The sequence below is a fragment of the Vicugna pacos genome, chromosome 3 (assembly GCF_048564905.1).
Source record: "Vicugna pacos chromosome 3, VicPac4, whole genome shotgun sequence".
NCBI lineage: Eukaryota > Metazoa > Chordata > Mammalia > Artiodactyla > Camelidae > Vicugna > Vicugna pacos.
The window spans coordinates 95,369,871-95,391,764 of NC_132989.1; the positions used below are offsets into that span (position 1 = coordinate 95,369,871).

Sequence of the window (21,894 nt, forward strand, 5' to 3'; positions counted from 1 at the left end):
CGTGAAAGAATTGCAAGCAGCTGCCGAGAAGCGTGCTAGCCGGGGATGCCACTTCCACGCCGCAGATTTATGTGCGAACTGATTCAGTAAGAAGCACCATCACTGACCATGGCCAGGCCACAAAATGGACGAGGAATTCAGTCACACAGCACATGAGAAGTCAGTGCTGCTAAGAGGTCATACAACAACTTAAGTACATCTTAGAAAATGCATTAACAAGCAAACTAGCAAATCAACCAGACATCTCACATTTGCTTATGAAACTGTACCTCTGCTCTCTAGTGGCAGCATTTCAATTTTCAGTACCCTCACCGTAACCATTGCCAAGCCTGCAATTTACAGAAGCCTTGTCAGTGGCTCTAATTTGACTTTTCAAGGTTTTGACTTTATATTGTTTACTGGTACCTAAGAATTGTCCTTGGTGAAATTTTCTTCCACTGTGCATGTACCTCCTAGAATCAGTATGTGATGAGAATAATAAAGCCATGTGATATGGCAGTGTTAGGAACACTCAGCTATATTGGGTTACTTTCCTTTTACTAAACATTTTAGGCCAGTTCTTGCTCCCTGGGTAACTATGGGAATTCTCTGGGCGTGCATAAGACGTGAATCTAGCTCTTTGTGTCTGTAACTGTACACCTGCTATTGATGCAAAGGATGAAAAGAAAAATACCAAATACACATTGTTCTATTTTTAAGCTGTTGTACTCAGTTCCAAGGAAGGGAAAGATGCCCTTTCTCCCCTTGAAAGTTATCGAGGGCCAGTTATTCTGCTGTGGTGTAAATTCAATTTCCAAACTTTGAAGACAGATGATCTTAAGCACTGAGGGAGAAAGTACGGGGTGTGTGTGTGTGTGTGTGTGTGTATGTGTGTGTGCATACCAGTTGGAGCTGGGGGTGCCAAAACCTTTCCTCACATCCGGAAATGCCTATCAGGGAAGCAAACTAGCTGGCAATCAGAAACTCCCACATAATGTTCACTGTTTTAAACGGCACACACTCTCATGTCCTAGGGCAGAATTGCATGCCAATACTGTAGCTTTAGAAGGCACGCCACCAAATATTAACTGAAAGATTGAATCAGCAAATCTTTCCAGGAAAAGCATGGCAAAGCTCTCTTTGCCTTTTTTTTTTTTTTAAACAACTGCATAAATTGGCAGGAGGATGCAACATTTCTCTAAGTCAGGATTCCAAATGTTGGCTTTTCTGGTCTGATGCTGCTTACGGAAGCAGTAGAATAGTTTCAGGAGGACCTGGGTCACCTTGGAACTTTGACCCTCTTCCCTCCTGTATTAACCTCCCTGAAAAATGTTATGCAGGGTGTAACACTTTTTTACAGGAAAACGGAGACTTTCATGACTTTTTCTAAAATAACTAAAGACTCTCTGGGATCTCAAAAAATGATGGCTGCTGGCTCCCAGGGATAGAGTACCAAACAAAAATGGTCCCTCACTTTCTTGAAACTGACAGTTGGCTGGAGGAGGTGGAGTATGACAATGGGGCCACCGGATTGCATAGCCCGGGTAGGAAAGGTTTCCTGGAGGAAGTGACATCCAAGATAAGACCTGAGGGTCAGGAGGGGTTTCAGGTAAAGAAAAGAGTCCAAGCAGACATGGGGGGAAGGCAGTGAGAAATGAGCTGCAAAGAGATAAGCAGGAGCCATACAAGACATGCTCAGAATTCTGACCTTTACTTCAAAAGCAAAGTGGGGGATAGGCTCAGAATTGGGTTTTAGCAAGACCATACCGTCTCCATGTAAAAAAGCAGGTCAGGAAAGGGCAAGTCCCGGGGGTGGGGGGAGCAGGCCGGGAGACCAGTGAGGGCACTGCCGATGAAGATTAGGATTGAGATGGTGCCGTCTGGACTTGGTGGAGGGGAGGCCAGAGCCAGAAGTCAGAGTTAAGGAGGTAGAATCAACAAGTCTAGGGGTAGGGGGGAGCTGGAGTGTCAGAATTTCTGATTTAGCCTGTATTTTCTGCATTCCCTTTGATTTAGAAAAAAACACAACTCTTTAATAGTTTCCTACTGTTCCTAAATCTAAAATGGCTGCATTCTCCTCCACGTTTGTGTTCTTTCACCAGGGATACATTTATTCTATTTGTACACATTGTCTTCATAATAATGAACCAGCTCTGTAAAATCTCAGTAACTTGAAAAGGACCTGTGGGTCCTTTCCAGGCAGGGAGACAGGCTCAGAATTATGAAGTCTTTACTGTGTCTTTAAGCTTATTTTGCAGATGATTCTAGTGTTCATATACCTGGCAACACATCTCCCATCTGGGAAACAAAAATTTTTTTGAGTCTAAAGAAGCAATCACATTGTCAAAAGTGGCCTAACTCAATAGCCTTTGGCCACTCGAATTTTACTTCAGCTCCTAAAAGCTGTAGTTACTAAGGCTCTTCAAGGCCTCTTTCCAATACAGATTTCTACTGCTTTATCTATCTATGACTCTCTTGACCAAAAGACCATAGTCTGGGGGACAGAGGAAGATGGTAAACAACACCAGCGAGGGGTGATCAGCAAAATCCAACATGCGGAATACTAATTTTACACGGGGAACAATCTGTTCTCTTCAAAAAATAAATTGCAAAGGAAAAGGGTGGAAAAGATAGAGACATAAAGAAAGAGAAACAGGGAGAGAGACATATACAGAGACAGAGAGACAGAAGGACCCTATTGATCATGAGATTTAAAAGAAACACAAAACAAATTCAAATCAACAAATTGTAAAAAAAAAAAAAAAGAGGGAGAAAAGAAATGGGGATTTTTGAAAACTGGATGATATTAAGAGATTATTGTTAATTATTAAACAAGTGATAATGGGCGTTATGGTTATGTGTAGGGAAAACACTTCTCTTTTAGACCCGAATGACTCCAACAGAAACCAGACTTTCCATCAGGCTATAAAAGTCCCTAGCCTGTATTCAGAAAAGATGACTTTCACTTTCATCCCAGAGCTGGAGGTCAGGGCAGAAACAGTGGACAAGTTTCCCTAACATTTAATCTACTTTCCTCACCTGCCTCTACATGAAGAGTTGGATGCCCCAGATGAAAACAGCAAGGTAGACTGACATTCCCAAACTCTACTTTCACACTTGCCCAGCTATTTAATCCTGAAAGGGAACTGAAAGTGAAATCGAGCTTCCTAAAAGATTGAGTCAAATTTTAAATGTGCTAAAGTAATCCACGGTGAATCATTCTATAACGTACTATTTTTGGAAAACACAATTCTTCTCCATCAGGAAGGCACATCTCCCTCAAGAGCTGGGGAGCGGGGGAAACGAGTATCAGAACGTGTATCTTTAAAGCCCTTTTAAGCAATGCACGTTTACGAGGCTCCTTCTGCTCCCCCCACGCCAACAAAAACAAAAATAAGGGATTATATTAGTTCCTTAAGAAGAGTGATTTTTCCCTCTCAAGTTGGGACTGGAAACATTTTGAGAATCATTGATCTGGACTTCACTTTAGGGTATTTTCTCAAAATGAAGTCTGCCTGATCTTTCAACACAGTCAGGGTTTGTTTTAGAACAAATATGTTAGAAAGAAGTTCCTGAAAGAGTTAGGAATATCTTTCTTTTTTATTTTTTAAATTTAATTATCTTTTTAATGGAAGTAGTGGGAACTGAACCCAGGACCTCATGCATGCTAAGCATGTGCTCTACCACTTAAGCTATACCCTCCCCCGGGATATCTTTCTTTTTAACATACAACAAGCTGCAAAGAGGCCAGAGCCCTGCCTTCCAAACTTGATCTTGTCAACTAACAGAAGTTAGGATGGTGTTTTTTTCTTGGGGAAGTCTAGAAATAGGAATTTAAACCAACTGTCCATTTTTCCATTAGAAATAATGAAAGAGAATCTTTTACCTTTGAGTCAATCAGATGAATGCTTTCAGTTAGGATGGGCTCGTGACTTTTATAATTCAACATACATAAGGAATCTAATACCGGAACTGTGCAGTTAGGACTGCTCATTGTATGTAGCAAAAAAACTGTATTTGCGGCGTTTTTGTTTTCATATTTTTTTTCTTCTATTGAATTCTTAGTACCTCTTGAAGCACAAGTCATTAATGCAGTTAAGAGTCAAGAGATCAAATCCTGGATTTTAATCCGTTGAGTCTTTTCACAATGTCTGCGGTTGAAAGGAAAAAACAGAGAGAATTGCTCTCTCTAAAGACCAGTCAGGGGGCCTGCTCCCACCTAAGAAGTCCCTTCCCAGCCCCTCCCCTGTGAGGCTGCACTCTTTGAATGTGGATTTTGACTATCTGTACATGTGAGAAGTTGGTATCAGTAGTTCAGTGTCACAAGAAAGACAAGGGATTTATTCTATAAGAACGCTGTGATGTGAACAAAGCCCACTGAAGCCATAAATACCTTCCACAGGTGACCACAGGCTGTAAAAGCCAAACTCCAACTCACAGAGGAGGAGACTGTGAGGTGTGGTACAGAAGGCATTGGGAGGTTGTCCAAAGATCTGATTAACTAGAGGGCAAAAATGGTAGAGATAATTTAAGGGCTGTGTTCCAACTTCTGTTAGTGAAAAAGGTTTGAGACAAGTCTCAAATTTTTCCTGAAAAGTTCCCCAGTTAAATTCCTGAAACCTGAGTTTGTTGCTCAGAGTGGCATAGTTCTGACTATAGGTAAAACAGTCAAACATACAAGTCTTAAAATTTTTCCTTTTGACATTGAGACAGTGCAATCATTAAAAAAAAAATGGTGGAAAGGTATTTGGCAGAAAAATACAATTTCTTGCACATCTGTATGCTTGACCCTCAAAAAAAAAAATAGAGCCAAATGGTAAGTTTAATGCTAATTAACACTTAATTAAAAGAACGTTCTAAGTAATCACTTAAAAATCAGACTAGAACGCTCACTACAAAGTCACAATGCCCAGAGTCCATTTTAGCCTCCTGCACATGAAGGTTGGGATAAATCAAAAACAAGAAACAAAAAAGCCATGAAGTTATTGTGATAAGTTGAGAGAAAAGAAACTGCTCTCTTTTAAAGTATATTAGTTGTTGCAACTCCTGCTTTTTCTCAAAAACTGATTTCAGTTGTAAAAATAAAATAAAATGGATGATTGGAGTCTGGATATTTAAGGAAATAGCTTTTCAGTCAAAATTTGACCCAAATCTGCCTTTTTCTAGTGTTGACAAAGATCTCTTTCCATAAAAGAATCACGGATTCTATCTTAACTTTTATAGGTACTCTGTGGTGTAACTAGACCAATGGGTAGATTGGCAGGAATAATGCGCTAAAGTAAAATTGATTAAATTTCTTTGATGCATTATTTTATTTTGTTTTCACTTTTTAAAATTACATTTTTGGTTTTTTTGGGGGGGAGTAATTATGTTATGTTATGTTATGTTATGTTATGTTATGTTATGTTATTTATTTAACGGAGGTACCTGGGATTGAACCCAGGACCTTGTGCATGCCAAGCATGGGCTCCACCACTGAGCTGCCCTCCCCTGCCCCTACATTTTTTTTTTCGAACTTTTTTTTTGTTGGAGGAGGTAATTAGATTTTTTAAATCATTTTTTAATGGAGCTACTGGGAATTGAACCCAGTGTGCAATCTAGGTACACGCTCTACCACTGAGCTATAGCCTTCCCTCCTCTTTAATACATTTGATCTTTCTCCCTCTTTGTCTTTTCTGAGCAAAGTTTGGAATCATTCTGAATGCCAAATGAAATAGTCTACTTAGCAAAAGATATATTTGAATTTGAGTGTATCGAGATTGAATGTCAAAAATGAACATTTATTTGGAAGGATTAAGTATTCTTTGTTCCAGAGAAATTCACGGCAGCTAATTTTGCCTTTTGTGTATTGAAAATAATCATTTTATTCAAATCCTCTTAATAAATTGCATTATGACTGGCATGTGGCTGAAAATAGGAATTGGTTACCAGTGAGTGTTAGCTGAATACTCACAGGACTCAAAGTATTAAGCAGAAAATGGTCAAATTAGATTCTTACTTGAAACTGCAAAAAGAAGAACTGCATATTTCAAATAGAGTAATTAAAGAAGACAAGTAAAAACCTAAAAATTAGTTATGCAGAATCATGAAGATTTCTCTGCCTCTCTTGTGTGTCAGCATGAGGTGGGCAAAGTCTAATGCCATTACAACTCTCACAAATACGTATTTCATAATGATATGTTGTCATACGGAACCTATATTTCATTAGAATGGATACATTTTGGCTAGTGACACCAGGACTGTGGACAGAAATGATTTCAATGAGAAGCATCCCATGGGACCAATTCAACCCCTGACCCTTACATCCTAATAGCACAAGGAATACGGGTGGATGTAATTTACTCTTAAATTCCTGCCCACGCCTCTGCTTCCTTCACATAGCACATCTGTACTTTACCGAGGCAGGAATTTTCTTGTACCTCCAAATTTGCAAGGAATATTGTTTTTTCTCAAAAATATTCTATTCTTTGAGCATTATTTCTGAGTATTCCTGAAATAGAAATACTAAAATAGGAGGTTCTCAAAGACTGAGGAACCACTAGGAATTTTCTCCTTAAAGAGACCACAAATAGGATACCACAAATTGTTTTCCTTCTACCACCCCACTCCCATTTCCCAGCAAGGAGGTTAAATTGTCATTGTCAACATGCACAGAGTTGCGCAGCACCGTGCCAGGGTGGCACCGATGGGGGAGCATGACTGCAAAGCTTAATCAGAGCGGAGACGCGCTGTCTCCCTTCATGCAGCTTGCACTTGGGGAGGACACTCTGGCCCGGAGCCACCCAAAGCAAATCCCAGGGCTGGCGGATTCAAGCGGACACACAGACCAGAGCGTGGTTTGTCCAGCCACGGGGCGCAGACATGACTGAACAATGCTTAACATTTAGATTTCCAAAAAGCTTGGGATATTTTGTTTATTTTTTGAGGGTTTTAATCTTATGCCCCTTGTGTGGCTTTTGACAAAGAAAAGGATAATCTGAAACAGCAAAACAAACAGAGGAAACCAATCGTTAGGGGGAAAAAAGCCAGCCTTTGTTATCAAGGATAGTCCATGTAATACTCTATCAGCGTTCTTTAAACTTCCAGACTTCCCTTGGTCAGAGCAATAATCCATCCTGTCTCTGGCAGCAGCACCAGTGCCGCCATCCTTGACACCAACTTCAAAAGACCCAACCATCTTTAGTTTTCCCTCGACAATGTAGTTGTGTTTCTTTATAGAGTGGTCAGTGGCTTAAATTTCGCTTACAGCAAAAAGTCTTGGGGGTGTACTGTAATGTACACAGAGGAATGACTTGTAATTAGCCTGTAAATTATTTATATGTCTGTAAGAGGATGTCACCATCAATGCAAGAAGTTGCTTGGGCTATTAACCTTATTCAGGTGTAAAAATTAGCAATAATCAGTATCACAACGAACTAGCTCATCAAGCAGAAGTAAAACTCACTGCTGGGAATTCAAGAAATGAGATGGAAGCTGAATGAAACAATCCCCAAATTACTGAGAATGGTCAGCCGGCGAGCTGCACTGTCTTACTAATGGGCAAAAGGCAGTAGAAGTCATTTGGCAAAGACATAGCTCAAGATTCGGATTTGAGTGCTTTAAAAAGGGGAATGTCCTAAAAGAATGGAATTTCAGGGGCTCTTCCTGAATGACCCGAGTGCAGATCACCTAAGGAAGCAAACACTTTCTTTCTGAGTTGAAAATAAGTGACTCAGAATCTTAGATCATAATGAAAAGAATTATAATGAATATGTAATTCAATGGTGCTGTAAAAGATCTGAACAGAACTTCAAAAATGGGTGCCATTCTGTAAATTAAGATGTACCAGGCCACTGAAGGAGCCTATAAAACCCACTTCAAACCAGTCAGGTTTGTATCAGCACTCCAGGCTTAGCATCTACATTCCTTGGAGGAAATTCGAGTATGTAATCCAGAGGTCCTCTTGCTTCAGTTTGTCTCTTCCCCCACCCCCACCCCCACCCTCACCCCAACCACCTTCTCAGGGCAACCACAGGGGCCTCTGAGGAATGTCTCAATTTGGAGAGATTATCTGATCACTGCCCTCAAGACTTAACATTCTGGATAACGCAAGCATCTGTGCTACACATTTCCAAAAGTAAAGTGAAGGCACGAAGAGAAAGCTATCTGACACAAGCAGTGTGATGATGTCCTTTGAAAGCTATGTGTAAAACCCTAAGCTGTGGTAGAGTAGGTTAATAAGGAAGCAAGCATTGAGAATGCCCCTTTCCAAAGAACTGACATTAAAATGTTTCACCTACCTTATTTTTAAAATGCTTAACTGCGTTAAAGATTATATAACATGAAATTTACCATCTTAAGCATTTTTAAATGTACAGTTCAGTAATGTTAAGTATTTTAAGCCTTTTTAAAAATTAAGCTGATTTTACCTCCCTGTAATAAGAAACTAATGCATTATATTTTAATGTATGAAGTTATGGTTGAGTCTACATACATTTTGAAGGATTTCAATAATTATTTAAGTATAACCAAAGACTTAATATTTGAATGTTACCTTTTTTGAAATGTAAAGTGCGCAATTACAATAGCCAGACACATATCTTATGACCTCAAAAGTTTTAGCTTAAACATACATCTTTTACAGGTAAAAGCAAAAAAAAAAAAAGTGTTGACGAGAATGTGGAGAAATTAGAACCCTCGTACACTGCTGATGGGGATGCGAAATAGTCCAGCTACTTTGGAAATCAGTCTGGCAGTTCTTCAAAAGGTTAAACAGAGTTACCATATGACCCAGCAATTCCATTTCAACGTATACACCCAAGAGAAATGAAAAAACACGTCACTGAAAGTTCGTAGCAGTGTTATCCATAAGAGCACCCTCACACACTGTCAAAAAACTCGAATGTCCACCCACTAATGAACAGAGGAATAAAACATGATATGTCCATACAATGACTGTGAATACACTAAAAGCCACTGAATTACACACTTAATATGAGTAAATTGTATGCATGTGAATTATTTTTCAATAAAGCTGTTAAAAATAAATGCCATCTTGAAATAGGATAAACCAAAGTCAACCAATATCAAGAAGTAATTTTAGGGACATCATATAAATAAAAGAACCCTTCTTTCTATCGTAAAATAGATTTCTATTGTTCCAAGGAACAAGGGGAAGTTAGTGGTGGAGGGCAAGTTTTGGCAACAAGGATGTTTTTAGCAGTTGAAAGTCTGATGGGCATTTGCTATATATATATCTTTCACATATGGAAAATGTGCTTATGTGATGTATACAGTGCTTTTCAGGCACTTGACCTCCCTTGGTAGTTGTTAAGTTAGTGTTCAGATGTTTATTTAATGGGAACTATAGTGATGTCAGCCATGTTCCCACAGAACATCTGTTTTCTGCTACAATCAAGTAATGATGCCATTGCCCAATTCCGAGGTTAAAAAAAAAATGAATAAATTAAAGTCAATAGACTGAATTCTCTCAATTTAAAGACTTTTAATTATACGTTTTTCTTTAGCATTTCTTGCCTCTATTCATGTGAATGACAGCAGAAAAAGGGCTTAAAAACTATGAAATATTATACCTAAATGTTAGAAAATTTGAAATTGTCATCATGCTTAGATTTAATAGCTTATACTGTTTATGGAAATATGCTCATAGTTTTGTTCTGGCATTGCCTAAGAGCCATATTTTCTCATAGTACATGTGTTTCTATGTCATACAGAATTCAGTATGTAAACATTTTTTTTGTGTGTGGGGGGAGGTAATTAGGTTTATTTCTTTTCAGAAAAGGTACTGGGGATGCAACCCAGGACCTTGTGCAGGCTAAGCATGTGCTCTACCCCTTCAGCTATACCCTCCCCCCAATATGTAAACATTTTCAATGTAGCCATAAAATGTTAGGCATTTCTAGTGTGTTATTCTTTTAAATGTTTAAGAAAGAGCTACTACATTAATGTCTGGCTCTAAGACTAACTTTGGGGTCCATGCCAAAGGAATGCTTTCAGATGTCATTAAACATGGGTCCCAAGATAAGACTACCAAATTCTATTCTAAAATTTAAAAATACAGCAAGATTCTAGTATAGAAGCTACTATACTATACAATGTTTGTTTTTTTCTTAAATACTTAGTGTTTAGGTAAGACATGCTGATATTAAGGATTTTATGGTATGTACATTACAATTTAGGAAAATATCATGATATCCTTTTGGAAAAGTTAGCTTTATTTGAAACTACAGCTTGGAGCACAAACCCCTTTGAGATCAATGCATTCAAATGACAGCTTAACTAGAAACGATCTAGTTGGGAAGCCTTAGAGTACAGAAACAAGTTCAGGAAAAGTTGTAAATTAAAGAGTTACCAACAGTAGAGGCACCATCAGACTGCAGTACTTTTCACAGTTGGAGGGACTTTGGAAAAAAACATACATACAAAGCTATGCACGCATGTACACACACTCATATTGTGCTATAATGAAAAACTGTCCCCAGATTTCACCGCATCCATATTTTATTACACTATCTCCTACTAAAGACATATGTCCTGGCTGTCTGACAGTTGTGGTCATTAATACAAAGCACCGGTAGAGGAGATTGTACCATAAGTGGAAAGAAAGTAAAGAGCTTGGTTGGCAACACTTTTAAGTGACTGACAGCTCTTGGTGTGTATGGATGGATGTATGTGTGTGTGTGTGTGTGTGTGTATCGTAAGACATTAAAGAAACATGAAACAGATTAAAATCATGTCAAAATATTGTACCTGTCTTCTGTGTTCTTTGCTTTTAGGAGTGTAATGAAATACTGGTATTTGCTTCAAAATAATCCAGTGGTGTGAAGGAGTGTAGGCGGGGAAGGGGATCCAGGGTCATTATAGATGAGACAAGATTGCATGTGTGTGTTTGTGTGTGTGTTTGTATGTGTGTGTGTGTGTGTTTTCTCCTAACAGTAGTGACAACTCCTCGTAATATGAATGTCATTTCAACAGGCTGGATCTAAGAGGCCCACAATCATTTTGCCATCTTCCTCTTTTTGTGAAACCCTTTCTAAATGATTAGCCAAGATCTTCTTCTGTCTTATTTGCTTGCCCCCACCATCACAGGGCTCAGGCACTGGTCACCCTTAATCCAGGGCCCTGTGAGAGGAAATCCCCTTAGTAAATTAGGGGAAGTTTCTTCCCTCTGAGGAAGAACACTGTTTAAAAAAGTAAATATAAAGATGGCAAAACCTATTTCCCCATATGAGGAAATGGACATTTGAAAGCAGTGTTAACTGGTAATGTAGATGTTGATGGGTTAGCAAACCAAGAGCAGTCACAGGTGGTGCACTGGCTTCCAGCCTGGGGATCTGGGATTATTGCAAAGATCTTCCCCATGAAGAAGCTAAAAAGTTGTTTATCTTGCCTGGAGAAATGAATTGGCACAAGCATAAGACTTGGGAACCTAGATTCTACCCATATTCAAAATTGGCTGGATCATTCTGGCAGATCTATCTGTCCTTCAGCAGAGAATACCACTGATCCAAAGCCTTCTTTCTGCTCATCAAGACCTACTAACCATGGAAAAGAAGGAAGATGAGGTACTGTCCTCTGAAGACATACAATCCATGACATCGTCACAGAAAGCCTTGTCTGGCAGTAAAATCTTTCTCTCTCTCTCTCTTTCTCTCTCTCCCCATCATTCCCAAGGTGAACGGTTCTCCCAACAACAGTCCATTCAAATCACAGTCAATAGACTGGGTGACTGTGTACATCCTTAAGTACAAATCTCCAGTAAGAATTCATCAGAATTCATCATCGCTCTACTGAAACCCATAATCATATCAACAGAAGAAAAGCATCTCTTTCCAACACCTCCCACAGAGCTTTGAAAGAAATCAACAAGTTGGTAATATCATGGGGAAAAAAATTTTTTTTTTAGAGAGTAATTTAATTTTAAAGGAAGCTTTAATCGTTTCTTTTTAGGTTTTTTCAAGAAACTTTCAAAAATGTCTTACAAACCAGAACTGATCAAAACCACAGGCTACCTTGAAGCTGTTGAAATTCACAGATAAGAATTCCCAACTCACAGAGGCTCAAGCCTTCTAGAAAGTTAAATCTCACACAAAGCCTTGAGCCTGGGGCTTCGGATCTTTCAAGAACTGCTCCATGTTTACCACAAAAATTTTTCCACAAACATTCAATTCTGAGGGGTTAGAATTGAACCATTCTGAGCCAGTAGTTTGTTGCAGCCGATACAATGGCTGACCCAACCCCAGATGATGTTAACAGAGGGTCTAGTCCTGGTGACTGTCCCTATCTGGTCATGTGACACCTGGAGCACTAGGGTCAGTTCTGAGAACACAGTGGGGTGTAGGGAAGGGCAGCCAGGTCAGTGAAGGGCCTAGAAGAGTTGGGTACATGAGAAGAATTGGGACAGAAATTCTAGGCTGTGCTCAGTTGCGCCCTCCTGAAACCATCTGAAGACCATCATCCTTTATTGCTCCATAAGGCACAATTAGGACCACTGGTGGGTAGACCACACAGGAGACAACTTCAGCTCAACATCTAAGAATGAAACCTCCAGACCACAGTGATGGCCACCTTCCAGGGGTGCTGGAGGGGGTTCCCACTCTGGGTGCCAGGTTGCACACAGTATTACCTCTACTGGCCTTCTAGCTCAGGGAGCCTCAGGTCTCTGTGCTCCCCTCCTGAAAGCTGAGTGGCTCTGCTCTGAAAGGGAAAGTTTCTGTGGCTGAAACTCTGTCAGGTGCTTCTCCTCCCTGGCTTCCCATCTGTGAGGCCACTTTCTCCAAGGTTACTTTTGTTGGAAACCTCATGGGGCCCCACCTCTGGCCCTTACCTCATTTAAGGGTGAGTCAAGTGTGAGGAAAACAACAAAAAACGCTGCTTCTTCCCTGCTAATAGAGTTGTTTCCTGACTAGGGAGCCTGAAAACTGGAGACTCAGGAAGGGGGATGGCCTGTTACTCATTCCCTACTTTGTCCCCCACTGGGCTCTTGCTCCCTGGGTCACTGATCCTCTGTGATACTACAATCACAAATCTATCTCCCAACCAGACTTTGAACTCCTTGAGGTCATGGGCCTTATCTTCCTCATTTTGGTATCCTCAGGTCCTAGGAAAAGTGGCTGGTATGTAAAAAAAAAAACTCAACAGATGCTTATTGAACAAAATTGTCCGCAATGGAAAGATGGACATTTTCTCGGACGGCTAGACTTAAATGATTTTGTTCTTATTTTACTAAAACCCAAATCCACTAAAAAGAAATCAACAAAAAGCATTCCATTACCCAGCTTTCCTTTCTACACAACGCAAAGAAGCCAGGTGATCTCTCTAGCCCGCAGGTGGGTCTTCCCATTATCTCCGGCAAGCTCCCTCTCTAGATGGACATTATTTAGCCTCCCTTCCCATGTGTGGAAACAGATCTAGAGAGAAAATCAACCAAGGCCAGCCCGTTGGCTTTAGATGAGCTGGGCAGAAGCTTCTTTCTGGTTGGCTTGTTTCCAGGCCACCATGAAGTGTGTTCGCGTGTTGAGACAGAGACTCAGTTTGATTAGCCAGAGAGGCTCTGCTCACAGCGTGGAAGCAGCGTGTGGAATTTGCTGCCGCGTGGATTCCAGGGTGCCACACACTGGAGCTGAGTTTCTCAGGAAAGACCGGGCGGTTGTATAACCAATGATAATATTTAGAATTAAATATGCAGCTGTGATAAGGTAATCACATCTCATGCTGCAGGGCAGAAACCAATCCCTTCCAGTGGAGAGGAAGGAATTCTCCCTGGCTCCCATGTTCCTTGATTAACTTCATGGTTTCTTTAATTTAGCCTTAATAGGAAAGTGATTGCTGCATGGATCACAGACAAATGAGACCCGTGGAATCTGGAGGCTTAGTTACCTGCCCCTGAACTGAAGCTCTTCTTGTTCTAGAATTTTCTATTTCTATGGTGTAGACCACCAGGACAGCTCTTACTGCTAATAGGTACCATTAATTGAGAGCACACTGTGTGCAACACGTAAAGCCTCTGAGCAGCCACATGACATAGGTACGGACACTATTTTCACCTTCATTTTACAGGGAATAAAATGGAGGAAGGGCCAAAGAAACCCCTCCCCACCCGAGATACTTTTTTTCTTCTTCTATGAAATGTACATGCGAGGGCAAAGGGGAGAAATCTACAGTCCCTTTTCTTGTGCATAATGCCTGGAATATTTTAAGAAGGCCTCAGCTATACACCAGGGCCATGGCAATGAGTAGTTCAAAATACTAAATTTTTCTTAAATGCTTTTGGCTTTCATTTTTGCAAGCCCTTAACAAACTCTTCACATGTCCAAGAATTAAGAATTGTCTAGTTCATTTTTTTGCCCTCTGGTGTTAAATAAGATGATAAAACTTTAGCTCATTCTTACTGTAACTGTCATGTCTCTGAAGCTTAGGGTCATACTGTGAGTTACAACATTGTCTTCTCTACTTTTATTTTCTCTGGTAAGAGAGCCCTTGCTGGTGAGTGTAGCTTGTTGGCTTCAACTATAGTCAAGCCCCACATCCCACTGAATTCATTGCCCTATAGATTGGAAGGAAGCTGCCTAAGAAGTATGACATGTCACAGAGCTTGCCACATAGAGGAGGGGTTATAGGCAGGTGGGTGGTTTTTTTTTCCCTGTTTAAAAAAAATTGTTTCATTTTGGCTACAAAAAATAGAGTTTTCCAAGGATGAATGGGTTCCAAAGATCTTTTGTCTTTGGAGATGTTTAGGCAGATGCTGGACGATGACTTGGAAGGGATACTGCAAGGACAGTTGGACTAGATCAGGGCTCCCCCAGATGGGGTAAATTCAGTGGTATTTGTTTATTCTGGTGGTACAGAAACTCCCTCCATAATTAATATTATATCACATAATAAGAAAATCATTCCTTTCAATTCACTTTTAATCCCCTGTATCACAGGAAAGACAAAGTCTTATTTTGGTACTAATTTGCAACCTCCACGCACACACATTTTTTTTTTTTTTAACAATGAGAGTCAGGTCTCAGGCTCTCAGAAACTCTGGCCCTCAACAGTATCAATTCAGAATTTCATTATATTGTAAATTACCTTCCTCAAAAGAAAAATAAAAGGAAATTTCCATTTTCTGTAATGATTAGAGGCGCTGGCTTAAAGACCATCTTAAGTAAATGAGAATAGATGTGGTACACATATTACTTTGGGATGGGGATGCTATGAGTAGAAAAATCAGACTTGGGGGTCATGTTCTTAAATCAATCAAACATCCTCTTTCTGAGTACAGAGGACCAGCCTTACTCCCTTACACTAGTTGGAACTGGAATTTGCTTATGTATATTGTGTGATTTAAGGGATGTGGGGAACCCCCCCAACATTTCTCTCAGGGACTGTATCTTTCTGTTCACGTGTCCCTGTTCCTAGCTTGATATTTGACATGGAGCTCAAAAAATAGCTGTTAATGAATGAAACAAACGAGTGTTAAAAGAGAAATTTTATCCATTTTATAATCCCACCTCCAGGGTGCCCGCCGCTGGCCCAGACCCTGCTCTGCTTTTACTCTTCCTGTGGGCCCCCCCCCCACTTTCACTTACAAAATGCCCACCTCCACAGGGACTGTCAGAAATGACGCTTACACTTCCCCCTTCTAGAAAACTGCAGACACGAAAAGTTTCCTTTCGAGGTAAGTGATTGAGGCAGAATGCACACTTACAGTAAGGAGAAAGCACTAGTTTCCTGAAAAGATTCTGAAAGAGGAGGTGATCGCTATGTCTACACAGAACAACCTGAAATAGAATTTAAGTATTACGTCGTGGATTTAATCAGGGTAAATCATTCAATCCAACTCATATTTCTGGCATGATGTATCTAGTTTGACCACCTATCTTGACCAAATCAACAGAAATTGGCGCCAACCCCCTGTTTTATTGTGTAGTATGCTGGCCCAGATATATTCTTCTTATTCAAAACAAATAGGTACTTGAGTACAAATCTAGCCATTAGGCTTTTTCGCAGCTTCTCTCTGGCAGCTTCTGGAATGCTAGTACACACCAAAGATGTTTAGAAAGATTAAAATTTCAAATTTGGGAGGTGAACATGGCTTCCAGGGGCTGCAGAACCATAATTCACCAACAGGGATGTCTTAAGTATGAAAACCTAACTTAAATTTCTCAGACTTTAAAAATGATGAAATGTACAGAATCTTCTAAAACAAAACATCAAATGCAAACAATGCAATAATTTCATGCATAGCAGTTTCTGTCTGCACAGACCCTGGGATTTTTGAACTTGGAGCGTTGCGGTCTTGTGTTCCTGACACAGGCAGAAAAGGACAGCACAACTCTGACCACAACATGGTTATACACAGAAGATGGAGAGGTTTTCCACCAACTATTAGCAGACAATGAATGTGGTGTTCAGTAGCTGATTCCACCTAGAGTTAAGCTTTGGCGTGGAACTGCCGACAGTGGAATACGCAACACAGGAAACCCAGCAGTAGCCCGATGGCTGCACAAGTTTATCAGTGCATTTCTTAGTGTTAATAGCACTGACACTGAATCCTGAGTTCCAATATTGGTAGCCCAAAGGGTTGGACTGAGCCTACAGATGTGCTTAGTTTGGCTTGCCCTATTCTTGTTCTGTTAATGATACCAACATTTAAAAATCTAGAGGTTCTTAGACATTTCTAGATTTCTGGATTCTCTTGAGAAATTGGAAGACGTGCCCCTTGTTGGCACATGGCAACAATGGGCTGGAGCTGGTAGTTTTCAGGTCCCTATTGCCTCCTGCCTCCCTTTGTCTACATTATTCTGCAGCAAGTCACTTTCCATTATCATCACACTTGTCCCTGTTACTTCTCTTGTCAAAGAAAAATATTTCTCTGTATTCATGATTCTGTTATGTAGGAAAACAAAAAGGGCAGCTTCATATATATACATGTCAACTGCTTGGCCACTGGGTGAAATTTGGTTTGCTTTTCCATTCTCAAATAGAGGACCCTGACTTTGTTTTCTCCCTAGGCAACACATTCTCCAATCACATCTCCCAGCACACACAGGGATCCTCCAGAGGTGTGTGTAATTTGCAGAATTCCCTCCACCCCCTCATCCTGCTTTGGTTTAGAATCATGATACTTAAAACCCTGAAGGAAATTCTTATTGAATCTATCATTCATTGCAATTGATCATAAGGATCTAAATTACCATGTAGTTTGGAAAGTATTCCTTTGAGACTAACATCTTAAAAAGATCTTTCGCAAACTAAATTATGCCCCTTGTCTTAACAGTCCTGGAAAAGAGCGGAGACTCCTTTAATGGTCCCAGTGGCAGCCTTCCCAACTTCATTAGGTTACATTTTAAAAGTTCATTTTACACTGGTTGTTTGCAGCTTACAATTCCTTTTTCTTTAACACCAATATTATAAATATTGATAATTTCTCCAAGGTTTACCCACAAATTTCTTTTTAACCACACAGAGGGATTGCGTTATAGTGGTTTTTTTTTTTCCTGAAAAATTACTCAGTGAAAACTCTTTTTCCTTCAGTAAAGTTTATCTATTAAGTACTAAGAAAATATGAGGAAATTCCACTTCAAAGTCACTGTTAACTAGGACTGCTACTAAGGGGAAGTAATATTTTCTCTAATTGTACCGAATGAAGGCTTTGCTCCCATAAAGGGTAACAAGGTGGGTTTTTCAGCACAATTATCTGAAAGCAGAAACCTCTGTACACTGGTCTCACCCTTGAAGAGATAGTATAAAGGAATCCAGGACCCCTCTGTTTGCATCCAGGAACCTGTAGGCACTCAGTTCAGACTCCAGCCGGTAGAGATGGTGGAAAGGGAGCCTCTGCTCCACTAAATAAAATGGCAGATGAGAATTCTATCCTCTAAGTGCTTACTGCCTGGACTTGTCTCCCAGAACAATGGCAGAGCCTGGATTATGAGGATGTGCCCTTGTGTCAGCATTAATCTAGCTTCTGTGATAAGAATCGTGGCTGCTATGATTACCTCTGATCAGCAATGGGCCAGGCCAGTTTCAAAAACAAGCACCCCCAAATCACCCTGTCTACCTGGTTGTTTTATTGTGGGCAATTAATCCTCCAATGGGAGCTTTCTGTACATGCAATCACTTGTCTAAACACCTGGACAAGTAGAAGCCAGCAGAGATCTGCAAGGCATCGAAAAAAACAAAAACTAACATAGTTTCTATCCAAGAAATGGCCAACCTTCCAAGGCATGTGGTAGTTAGAATCTTGCCCCAAGACTTTTGAGTTGTTCTATGAAGTTCTTATTATAGAGATCTTGAAAGGAGATTATAAATATCCTTGAGAACTCCCTGGGAGGGGAAAAGATGCTCAGAGCCAACTCACAGAAGGATCTGCCTAAGGGTGGACAGTAAGCCAAGGAGGAAAAAGAAAACAGGGCCAGTAATACCTGAGTTCTGGGCTTTAGCTACAAACCTAGAAACCATCCTGCTGGGGCAGTGGCTACGGATATTCCTTCTCCAAGTCAGAGATGTGCTGTGGGGAAAGAGAAGAGTGGGCAGGAAGGAATGTACAGCAACATTCTTCTAAAACTTCTTGGCTCTGTCTGTATTCACCAATCGCATGTACCAAAACTCTTCAACCACGTCCCATGCAGGAGTAAATCGCTCTCTCTCTGTCATAGAAAATAAGACTCCTAGCCTGCAAAGCTTCCAAGCCTTGAAAATCCAAGCGTCAACTGACAAAACATCTGGCTGGGGAAATCGCCCACCCCCTCCCCATTCTCCCACCAGCGTAAAAGGCAACGGGGGTGGGGGACAATGGAGAAGGGAATGAAATCATGCGGGTTCACCAGGAAAAGATACAGTGTTGGTGGCAGCAGAGTTGGTGAGTGTGTTGTGGGCATTACCTCTTGATGAGGCTTCCAAGAAGGCTCCCGCTCAAGTCGTGGTGGCTCTGAGAACAAGCATTCTTGCATCAATAGCTAATAGGCTGTCCAACCAGATGTTATCTGGGTGGGATAAGAGGGTGAGAAAACAGACCTGTTGTACGCTGTTGTCAACTACATCGCTGTGGTCAGAGGAGACTGGTTGTGTAGTGTTTAGCAGGGCGCCTCTTTCGTAGCGAGGCGGACCAGATTACGTGGCTGTTTCAATCCGTTTCCTCTTGTGATTGGTAAAATACGAGAGTTATAATCATTCATGCATTACTAAAGCCTCCTTTCCATCATTTCGAAGGGACTTTTATTTTCTAGAACAGAGCATGCATCCAGCAGAAACCTAAAGCATTCGTTTTTTTCTAAGCGATCTTTTGCGATAAGCACACTTGAAAAACAAAAACAAAACAAAACTGCATATGGTACCTGTGACGAGACTGGAGATGATAAGTGGTAACACCAACATCTGTAACATCCTCATCAGAAGCTCCCCAGGAAAGGAGAAGTATTTGACTTCGCGGTAACTCATTTTGTACGGTCGGAGAGTAAATCCAAGGATTGTACCTGAAAGAAGAGAAAAAGAAGAAAAACTGAGTCTTTTTTGAAACTGAAGTAACAGTCCTAGAAAAATAAGCAAGTATTTGGCTGGTGATCACTTCTGTCTGACAAGAGCAAATTTAGTTAAGCATCAAATATTTGTGCTGCTTGGGAGCAAGGGGTATGCTTATCTTCTCAGTTGTAGTCTGGAAAGGTCTGGCTGAATCCAGGGCTTCAAGTAGACCTTACAGAAAAAAACGTTCCTGATCATAGCAAGTAAAAAATTCCTTTGTCTAACTTGAATGCTGTGGGACCAATTTTGACATGGCTCAATACAGAGTTATGAAGATTGGGGCATAAGCTGGAAACAAAAATCATGTATCCATGAACAAAGCAATATAGGGAAAAAATAAAACCTTATGTTGAAATTCTTTTGTAACAACAGATGTTAGAACTCCTAGCGCAGCCACTTACAAAGGGTGAAAAGAGGTGGTGTAATTTTATTTTTCCAATCAAAAAAACTCTTCTTGTTCACATTATTAATTCGTTTTCATCATCTCCCTGTCTGCACACCACACTTTCTGTCTACATGGTCTTGATATTGCCTTGGCAACTGAATTGTACAGACTTGCTAGTTGCTGGCAAGAGAAGACTCCAAAATTAACAGTTTTTTTTTCCCAAAAAACTTAAGGGAAAATAGGGGAAAGAGAGAGCAATTTTCCCCTTAATTTGATTCTGCTCCTGGAACTTTAAAAAATAGTTTTAAATCATAATTTTATACATAAACCAAATTATGCATGATGCCTTTTGAAATGTTTGGAAATTAACGAATGTATTGAATAAATTTACTCCCTTTCCCTAATCAACTTTCCTTGCCCTCCAAATTTGCTTATTACATTATCGTAAATATTTTCAAAAACTTTGCCTTGCTGTTACTAAAACATGTGAGTTATAGAGAAGTGCTGAGTTGTCTAGAAGCTAGAGGTTAGGAAAGGGGAGAGAATACTGTGCAGACACAAATTTTTCCAAAGGAAGCAAGCAGTCCTTTAAAGACATTGAACCATCCTAACTTATGAAATGGAACACAAAGTTCATTTCAATCGTCACTGCAATTCCAGCGTCAATTCTTGGGTCCCAGCAACATGAAGTATCCATTCTTTGATTACATACCATGATATTCCAATAGAGCTGAATCTATTTAACTAGAAAATCCGGCTGACCCTGTTTACAGGACCTTCAGAAAAAATATATTGCTTTTTCCCAATATAACAGTAATATATTCGGGAGAGAAAAGTTGATTTGGAAAATGTAGAAATGTGGAGGAAAAAGCCTTTTATATTGGTTTTTAAATAGCAAAGAGCTAATGCTGACTGAGCTCTTACTATTTGCCAGGCATTATTGTTAGTGCTTTACTTGTATTAGTATATTTAATCCTCATAAAAACCCTAGGACGTAGGTATTATTTTACCACCAATATACTGACAGAAATCAAATCGTAGTGAATTTAAAACTTGCGCGATTCCAATAGCTCTTCCATATCAAAGTCAAATAGCACTCAAGTTGCAGAGCTGGGATTGAAACCCAGGATGTTTGGACTCAATCTCACATTCTTGACTACCTTTCACATTTCCTGCCTCTTCAGTAGAGCAAAGACACGCTTTTAGTGCTTTTGAGAGTTTCTTTCCAGAATGTTCCCAAACAGAGTTAAATATACAGAAATCACATGGGCTATACTTTTCCATATATGGTCACAATAAAGAGCTTTTTAAGCCTCATGATATCAGATCCAATGATTGTATCAAAATTTACTCTGTATCTTTTTTTGAACACTAAGCTGTTTAGCATTTTTTACTTTTATGAATAACACCATAATGAATATATGAAGGATGTTTTTTACCTAGGGATATTTGGTTTTGTGTAGTTTAGAGAAAGGGAACCAGTGCATTAAAGAATCTGACTACCAGGTAGTGGGAAGAGAGAAATAGGTGAGGGAGGTTGAGTGGTATAAACTTTCAGTTACAAAATAAATGAGTCATGGGTATGAAATGTACAATGTGGGGAGCATAGTCATAATTATGTAATATCTTTGTAGCATGACATGGTAACTAGACTTATCATGAGGACCATTTTGAAATGTACAGAAATATTGAATCACCATGTTTTATACCAGGCACTACCATAGTGTTTGTTGTAGGTCAATTATACTTCAAAAGCAAACTCATAGAAAAAGAGATCAGAATTATGGTTGTTGGAGCTGGGATGTGGGAGGAGGGGGAATTGGATGAAGGCAGTCAAAAGGTACACACTTTCAGTTACATGATAAGTAAGTACTAGGGTATAAGGTACAACATGATAAATACAATTAACACTGCTGTACATTATATATGAAAGTTGTTAAGGGACTGAATCTTGAGAGTTCTCATCGCAAGGAAAACAATTTTTTTTCTATTTCTTTAATCTGTAAGATGATGGATGTTCA

The 21,894-nt window shown here is 39.9% G+C and overlaps 1 protein-coding gene across 2 annotated transcripts in view; it reads right to left on the bottom strand.

Annotated features, from left to right (window-relative positions):
- Window positions 1–21,894, bottom strand: part of SLC1A3 (solute carrier family 1 member 3) — a 74,056-nt gene that overhangs the window by 33,783 nt on the left and 18,379 nt on the right. Inside the window, exon 3 of one of the 2 annotated variants that reach the window (XM_006207663.4) lies at window positions 19,305–19,442. In XM_006207663.4, coding sequence (XP_006207725.1) covers window positions 19,305–19,442 — 138 coding nt within the window. Of the gene's footprint in view, window positions 1–18,851; window positions 18,954–19,304; window positions 19,443–21,894 lie in introns of those variants that run through there. The other variant, XM_031676640.2, reaches the window with a different exon arrangement.